The sequence below is a fragment of the Oxyura jamaicensis genome, unplaced genomic scaffold (assembly GCF_011077185.1).
Source record: "Oxyura jamaicensis isolate SHBP4307 breed ruddy duck unplaced genomic scaffold, BPBGC_Ojam_1.0 oxyUn_random_OJ72840, whole genome shotgun sequence".
NCBI lineage: Eukaryota > Metazoa > Chordata > Aves > Anseriformes > Anatidae > Oxyura > Oxyura jamaicensis.
The window spans coordinates 82606-91301 of NW_023311276.1; the positions used below are offsets into that span (position 1 = coordinate 82606).

Here is an 8696-nt window from a genome sequence, read left to right on the forward strand (position 1 = left end):
TGGCAGTGGCCTGTGTAACTCTGCATTCGGATGAGTTATTTGAAACAACACTGAAAAGCTCATTGATCTGACTAGTGGACTGAACTTGAGCTTGCCCATGTTCCTGCATCCTTCCTGCTGTACAGCAGGAAGGACTCATCTACAGCCCACAGCAGCCGCTGCTCCCAGTGCTACTCTAAGTCAGCCCCAGCTGCAGGACAAGCAAGAAAGCTACAGAAATGTTCTCCTGAAAAGAGAGAGGCTCAGGTGTGTCTTGCTCTACATTTTTAATGGGTTTTCCTCATTGAAGTCCGTTCTGCCTTCTCCTCGTCATCAGACAGCTTTGTCCAAAGTCAGCAAATGCCCAACAGCAGCTCTGTGAGTGAGTTCATCCTGCTGGCATTTGCAGACACACGCAAGCTGCAGCTCCTGCACTTCACGATCTTCCTGGGCATCTACCTGGCTGCCCTCCTGGGCAACGGCCTCATCCTCACCGCCATAGCCTGCGACCACCGCCTCCACACCCCCATGTACTTCTTCTTCCTCAACCTCGCTCTCCTTGACCTGGGCTGCATCTCCACCACTGTCCCCAAAGCCATGGCCAATTCCTTCTGGGACACCAGGGCCATCTCCTATTAAGGATGTGCTGCACGGGGTCTTCTTTTTATTCCTCTTGGTTGGATCAGAGTATTCCCTCCTCACCATCATGGCCTATGACCGCTACGTTGCCATCTGCAAGCCCCTGCACTACAGGAGCCTCCTGGGCAGCAGAGCTTGTGCCCAGATGGCAGCAGCTGCCTGGGGCAGTGGCTTTCTCAATGCTGTCCTGCACACAGCCAGTACATTTTCCCTGCCCCTCTGTCAAGGGAATATTGTGGACCAGTTCTTCTGTGAAATCCCTCAGATCCTCAAGCTCTCCTGCTCAGATGCCTACTTCAGGGAAGTGGGGCTTACTGCAATCAGCATCTGTTTAGTTATTGGTTGTTTTGTCTTCATTGTGTTGTCCTATGTGGAGATCTTCAGGGCTGTGTTGAGGATGCCCTCTGAGCAGGGCTGGCACAAAGCATTTTCCACGTGTCTCCCTCACCTGGCCGTGGTGTCCATGTTTTCCAGCACTGCCATGTTTGCCTACCTGAAGCCCCCCTCCATCTCTTCACCATCCAGGGACCTGGTGATTTCATTTCTGTACTTAGTGGTGCCTCCAGCAGTGAACCCCCTCCTCTACAGCATGAGGAACCAGGAGCTCAAGCATGCACTGAAGAATCTATTGCAATTGCCTTCTAGCAGCAATTACCTGGTGCTCTGCTGCTGAAAAACAAAAATAACAAAACAAAACAAAACAAAAAAGTCCCACAAATGCTGTCTCTAAAGTGGGGGAGTAAAGTAGTGATGTACAGAAGGAAGGAAGCTGCATCTTTAGGACACAGGATTGCAGGCTCCTGTCGGAAGTACAGGCTCTTAATTATGGACTGAAAGCTTCCTGGGTGGGAAACTGGGGAAAGAGGCCAGTGCCTGTCCAGTGCCACCTCCCTGCCAGCCCTGCCCTCCCAGAGGTGGAGTATTTCTCTCTTACTAGCTGAGTGGGTGAGGGGAGAGCAGTGGATGTTGTCTACTTTGACTTCAGCAAGGCTTTCAGCACTGTCTCCCATAACATCCTCATAGGCAAGTTCAGGAAGCGTGGGATGGATGAGTGGACCGTGAGGTGGATTGTGAACTGGCTGGATGGCACAGTTCAGAGGGTTGTGCTAGTGGAACAGAGTCTAGTTGGAGGCCAGCAGTGTCCCCCAGGGATGTACACTGAGTCCAGTCCTGTTCAACTTATTTGTCAATGACCTGGCTGATGAAATAGAGTGCACTGGCATGTTTGCCTCCCTGAAGCCTCCCTCCACCACCTCCCCATCCCTGGACCTCGTGGTTTCAGTTCTATACTTAGTGTTGCCTCCAGCAGTGAAACACTCATCTACAGCATGAGGAAGAAGGAGCTAAATGAGGCACTGAGGATATTATTCTAATATACAGTGTTTTCCCATCAATGAGGTACCTGCATATCTTCCTCACATATACCCGGGCAAGGCAGAAACACCATCGTTCATGTATTTCAAAATTGCCTTTCATTCTTTGCAATATTATTCCAATTAAAATATTTTTAAAATATTTATATATATATATATATATATTACCCAAAGATCTCATGTACAGGTGCTGATAAGCTCTTGGTAATTAACCAAATAAAGGAACCAGCAGGTAGTCATTTTCTGTGACTCTTGTTTGTCATAACTTCTCTTCAGGTACAGCACTACTTGTGGGATGAAGAGCCCAGGTACAATGTGGAGGAAAAGCCCTGGTGGCCCTTGGGGCTGCCCCATTCTGCCTTGGGAGGCACTCCTCTGTGTGTTGAGGCATTGTTGGCATTTGTAATCCCTGCTCCACATTGTCCTCGGGGTTACATTGTGAACAAGTTCATCCTCAAAAGAAGGCTCTCCCCCATGAGCACCTGGTGTCCAGCTGGTTTGGAGATACTCTGGAGAAGTTCTCAGAAACACTGACAAGCATTGCAGAGTGACAGATTCACTGAGACTGGAGGAGACCTTCAAAGTGCATCTAGCCCACCCCCACGACTCAAGCATGGACACCGAAACCAGGCAGCCCAGGACCATTTCCTGTTGGGCTTTGGGTGTCTCCAGTGATGGGGACTCCCACACTTTTTAGGAAACATGATTCAGTGCTTGGTATTGCTCACAGTAAAAGTGTTTTCCTGTGTGGAATGTCATGTATTCTCATGTCTTGTCCTGTCATGGAGACTGCTGAGATTGTCAGAGGACAAGATCTGATAGTGAATCCATGTCTCATAGCCACTTCATAGCAACAGAGATAGGGCTGAGGGACTCAAAACTTTCTCTGCCTTAGTCTACCAAAAATAAAGGTCTCCTAGACCCCTCTACTTAGCAAAAGCGTTCAAGGAGGAGAAGGGCATGTATTGAAAGGAAGGCTCTTTAAAGTCACAAGGACAAAGGCCAGTTTCTGCCCTTGAAAGGGACTGACCCTGGCCATGGCACAGGCTGGGAACAGCCTGGCTAGGACTGGCCCTGTGGGAAGGAGGCAGCAGTGTGCCCTGGCAGCACAGGAAGGAACGCTGAGGGACACCTCACCACAGCCTAACAGGACCCGCAGGGATTTCAGGAAGAGCCCAGAATCAGGCTCTGCCCCATGGTGCGCAGGGAGAGGGCAAAGCCATGGGGTATGGAGTGAAGCAGGAGCTGCTGGGCATGCAGAGCAGGAAAAGCTTCAACGCCTAGCTCGGGTGCTCATCCGCAGCAAGTCGGGCATGAGCCCTGCCGGCCCTCTTCCTGCCATGCTGCATACGGTGGCTGCAGCAGACAGGAACCCCAGCCAGCCCTTGCATGGGGCCCACCTTGCCCGAGCCCTCTCCAGCGCCCTCCTTGCTGCTCTCTGATGCACTCCAAGGCCTCCCAGTGTGTGCTGCCAGCACATCTGCTGAGAGCCAGTGTTGCTGCTGCAGGGGCAGGGAGCTCAGCATGGCCCTTGCAGCCCCATGCCCTGGGCCTGCCTCTCCCCTTGCCCGTGGCCCCAGCCTTGTCTCTGATGGCAGGAGCACTCTTGGCATGCGTTTCCTGCGCCCCCCCCCCCGGCCCGTCTCCGCACAGCTGCTGCCCACTCAGGCTGCTGGCACAAATGTGTCCTCACAAGCAGCACCACCACTTGGGCTGCTTCTCCTGACCTCCCCCACCCCACTGCCTTGACTCCTTGTCTCTGCTGGGCTCCACCTTCCCCACCCAAATGCATCCCTTGGCTGTCAGCGCCCTCTCCCCTGCCCCATGGGATAACTGTGCCATGGTGGGACGTGTTTCCAGTGTGCTGTCTACCAGACACAGTATTGAATACTATGAGTAGGACTAGAAGGGTCCTGCTTCCAGCCAGGGAGAGGAGGGGGGGAAAGGGACAATTGGGTTTACTGGACTGTGTATATTTAATGGCCTGGTACATCAGACCCACAAATGTATCAGGCTCTACTGGACACCGGTGCACAGTGGTGTCCAGCTGGTGTCCAGCTGGACACCGGTGCACATCAAGCTATTGCCATCAAGCTATTAAGAGGTAGAACCCACCTGTATTTCTGGAGTGACAGGAGGATCCCAAGAGTTAGCTGTATTGGAGGCTGAAGTGAGTCTAACTGGGAAGGAATGGCAAAAGCACCCCATTGAGACCAGTCTGAAGGCTATGTGCATCCTCAGCATAGACTACTTTAGGAGAGGGAACTTAAAAGTTCCTAAAGGGCACCAGTGGGGCTTTGGCATAGCTGCCTTGGAGACAAAGGACATTAAAAAGTTGTCTACATTGCTTGGTCTTCCACAGAATACTTCTGTTGTGGGTTTGCTGAGGGTTGAAGAACAGCAGGTGCCAATGGCTACCATGGTGGCGCACCTGAGGCAGCGTCACGCTAACCGAGACTCCCTGATTCCCATCCATGAGCTGGTTCATCGACTGGAAAGCCAATGTGTAGATGTAGAACTTACTAGCATGGTTTAGTGATGGACTTGTCAGTACTAAGATAAAGTTGCATGATCTGGGTTACACGTCCTTATGGAGTAGTGTAAGGCACAATGCAATTCTTTTTGCCCACTGCATCTATAGCAGAGGAAGTATGACTTTGCCCTACTCTATTGACTGGACAGGTCTTTTCTCATTACTCAGTTTAGTTTTCTGTGGCTGGAAGGGGACAGTTTCCCAAAAGAGGCCAAGCTCATGGGTACAGCTACAGCCACTTGAAGATATATTTTCTCTACTTTTCTTCCTGAGTTTTCCACAGAAGACCCAAGAGAGACCATGGATGTCCAGGTATCTACTAAGATTCAGGCTGAATTTCTCAGGTTCCAATGGTCATTTCAACTTTTTAATTTTATTTATTTTATTTTATGCTATTGTATGATATTTTATTTTATTTTTTTTCCCAAGGCACCCCTGACTTGTCTTAGAAAGGGTTTCGTATTCTGAGCTGGGCTGCAGTTACAGGGACAAAGACCACTGCTGGCAGTGGAGGTGTCAGACCTCCAGACTCTGCTTTTCCTCCCGAAGAAGGTCTCCAAAGAAGTCACCCTGGATGAACAGCAATAGAAGAATGATGCTCAAAACTGAAATGCAGCAAAATTCAGCCTTTAAAACAATAAAAGATTTGTATTAAGTGCTTTTTGTAATCTTCTTCCTTAACTACATCATGCAAGCTTTGCAATTAGCTGTACATGCCATGAAGACTTGAAGAAAACTATGGAAGAGATGTTAGGAGTTTCTTCATTTTAATGAGTTCCATGGTGTATTATGGTGCAGAGTCTATGAAGTTCAGGTACTGAGAGGAGAGTGATGTAACCACGTGAGCAAGTAAAGTCAGAAGGAAAAGTTGAAGTGACTAGGAGTATTAATAGGCCCCATTGAGGGCTGTTACTAACAAAGCCTCCCCAGGGCCTTGTTAGGGCAGATAATTGGAGGCCATGATTACAGACAGGCAAAGGCACTGTGAAAAGTCTTGGTTGGTTTTGTTGAAGCAGAAGAGCAAAGGCCTGACCCCAGCCACTGGGAGGGGAGATTCTGCACATCCATGTCTCTGGCTCAGGGCTCTTCCTGGGGTCTGTGGGATGTGGTGGGCAGTGTGATGCCATGAGAAGAAAAGTGGTATGACATCTCTGAGCTGCTGCACAGGGTTGAAAGGCATCAAATGAGGCCCCATCTCCTCATAAGCTCTAGCCAACAGGACAAAAACCTCAGAGTGGTTGGGGCCTTCCATTCTTGCCAGCACCCTCTGCCTTTTCCTCTTCAGGCTTTCCTATGCTGTCCCACACTTTGCCTTATTTCCTTGAAGTCTGCAGACACCCATCTCTCTCCAACACCTTGCTCTCACCCCGGCATTTCCATCATTTCACCCATGTCTTGTCAACCCTCACCAGCTGTTCCTTGAAACCAAAGCCATGGGCTGATCAAAGACACTCTTTGGGTGACCTATGGCACCACAGCACTAATCTTTGAGGGACATTTCTTGCTCTTCGTGTCCAGGGCCAACCTCCCAAGGTGAACTTTGTGGAAGTTTTTTCTCTCCTGCTCTTCCCTACTACCAAAGAAAGCTCCATCAGGGTGGAAACCACTCCAAAAGCAGGCATCCCAACCCATCAGCCTTCTTGCAGCCTGTCAGCCAACCAGACAGAAGTCACCTCTCCAGCATCTTCCAAGCCATGGGCCTGCTGATGTCCTTGCACCTTCTTGGCTAGACACACCCAAGCCTTGTGCCTCGTGCTGTCCAGTCATGTACTCAGGCAGAAGGGACATAACAACCCATATTGGGGCCTTCTTTCTGTCTGGGTCCTCCTGGGTATGTAGGCAGAGGGGATTCCCCAGTCAGCATGCCAACCAGGTGCCTTCTGCTGGCCTTCCAGTGCCACTGGCAGGTAGATGAAAAGTACAGATCCCAGGTCTAAGTCAAGGGTGACCTGCCAACTACTTCAGACAGAAGTGACCTCACACTCCCTTTCTGTGACACATTCCTGCTGCTGGCCTATCAACTGCAGAGACAGAAGTGACCTCACAGTCACTTCCAGTCACATTCTGCTGGTGCAGGACATCCTCAGGCAGAGCTGAGCTTATCAGAGCATTCCCACTCATCTCGTCTTTGTGGCCCAGAAGCTGATCAGATCCATGGCCCTGCATGTTCATCTTTGAATGCTGTGTGACTGCACAGCAACCTGAAGATTCCTGCCCTGCCCCAGGGGAACAAGAACCTTAAGTTAAGGGTTAGGAGAGGGGTTGAAGATGAGGAGGTTAATGCACAGGAACAGGGACTTTGGGTGTTAGGTGTTCATGTACGGCATTAGGGACTAGGACTCACCTTTCTGAGTTAGAGCTTAGGGAAAATTTAGTTGAAGGATTTGGTGTTTTGTTTAAGGTGTGATGTCTGTGGTTAGGGTATGGACAAGCTTTGTGGCTTATGGTTTTGTTTAGCTCTGTTAGGAAGATTTCTAGGGTTAAACAGAGCATTTCAATGCTAGTATTAAGGGCAGGGATCAAGGTAAGCAAAAGAGTAAGTGTAAGGGAAAGAAGCTATGGGCTGAGTTTTGGCTTCAAGGGATACTTTGAGGTCTGGAATTAGAGTACTGGATTCCTGTCAGGGTGTGGATTAGCATTTAGGTTTAGGGATTAAGTTTACAGGTTGAGACATGGGAAGGGCCTCGCATGAATTTTTGAAGTTAGTGTTAGAGCAACATTAACATTACCTGAACTCTTTTACCTTTTCAAAATCATTAATTTCTGCTGCCCTAGCTCCTCTTCCCTCCCCCAGATCCCAAATTGCTCCTAGCCAGGGTTCAGCAGACCTCCCCATAGCAATAATCTTGTTGGGGTCAGCTTTCTGATGGCTTTCATGATCTCAGAGCATCTGTCTCACCTCCATTCCTAACGCAGAGGTGGCACCTAAGGGAAAATGGAAGAGGACACAACCATGACTAGGAGCATTTTGCACAGTGTACCCAGCAGTTCTGTACCACCAAAAAAGTGAGCTTCCTGCTCTTAAGTTTTGGTTCCAGAATGGCTCCTACATTTCCAGAGTAACTTTTCCCAGGCCTTCATGCATGCTTCAGTTTCCCCCAGGTATCTTGGAGGCACTGGTTGCCTCTGTGTAAGAAAACTGAAAGCAGCCCTGAAGGATGACTTTAGGCAAAAGTTGAAATCTCTGACATGACAACCAGAGGTGCTGCTCTGCAGAGAGAGGGGGCTGTGTTGCCCAGGGCATGGGGGAACTCTGCAGGGCTGTGCTGGACAGGCTGGGAGGCAGACCCAGCTCATGGGGTCACTGCCATTGCCCCAGGGCTGCAAGGAATCAATCACCAGACTCCTTTGCAGGGGCTGCTGCATGCCCTGGAGCTGCAGAGCTCTCTTCTGCCAGTTGGCACCAGGTTGAGGACTTGAGCACTGGTCAGTCCACATGGGACATAACACGGTGCTCAGCAGTAAAAATTGGGGTCATCTTTCCAAGACAAGGTGGCAGTTTCTCAGAGACTGCCTGCACAAGCTCTCTGGGAACTGATGAGTTAGAAAATGTTCATCATGTTTATGTTTGGCATTTGATATTTTTTTTTCTCTATCCTTACGCATCTTAGTATCTGTTTTACTATGTATGCTGCTCTTCTTTCCCCCTCCCCTCTGCCCTCTAGAGGAGGAGGAAAGAGGCAGCTCCTGCATGTTGCTGTCTGGGGTGAGCAAGGAGGCTGGCTATGGTGCCAGGAAATGGAGGTCCATGAAGCTGCAGGAGCCCTGGTCTCTTGCCTGGGAGATCCCCAGCTCAGAGTGCCTGTGCCCCGCAGGGCCAGCCCTGCTCCCCAGGCCAGCACAGAAGGCCTGGCCCGGGCACAGAGAAACCTGCCCTGAGAAGGTACCTGCACAAAGAGCTTTCCCTTTCTCCTTTACCCATCTGTGCAGGCCCAGAAATGCTGCCCTGCTCTTCCCCAGGGCCATCCTTGCTCCCAGAGAGCCTTTCCCAGGGCACTGTGTCTGTGCTGGCCTGGCCAGCCGTTGCTGCTTCCCTCCCCATACTCCCCGCAGGGCCCTGAGCTGGCGGTGCTGCTGTGCAGAGCCAGGGGTTTGTGGCACCCTGGTACCCCCGGGGGTCTCCCTCCTGCCCATGCTGCTCAGGGTGGGCAGCAGACCCGACTCCATGGGGA

The 8696-nt window shown here is 50.6% G+C and overlaps 1 protein-coding gene across 1 annotated transcript in view; it reads left to right on the forward strand.

The window, feature by feature from the left end:
- The first annotated feature begins 334 nt into the window (after positions 1 to 334).
- Positions 335 to 8696, forward strand: part of LOC118159982 (olfactory receptor 14A16-like) — a 25150-nt gene continuing 16788 nt past the window's right edge. The window contains exon 1 of the mRNA XM_035314514.1: positions 335 to 517. Coding sequence (XP_035170405.1) covers positions 340 to 517 — 178 coding nt within the window. The 5' untranslated portion in view covers positions 335 to 339. The remainder of the gene's footprint in view (positions 518 to 8696) is intronic.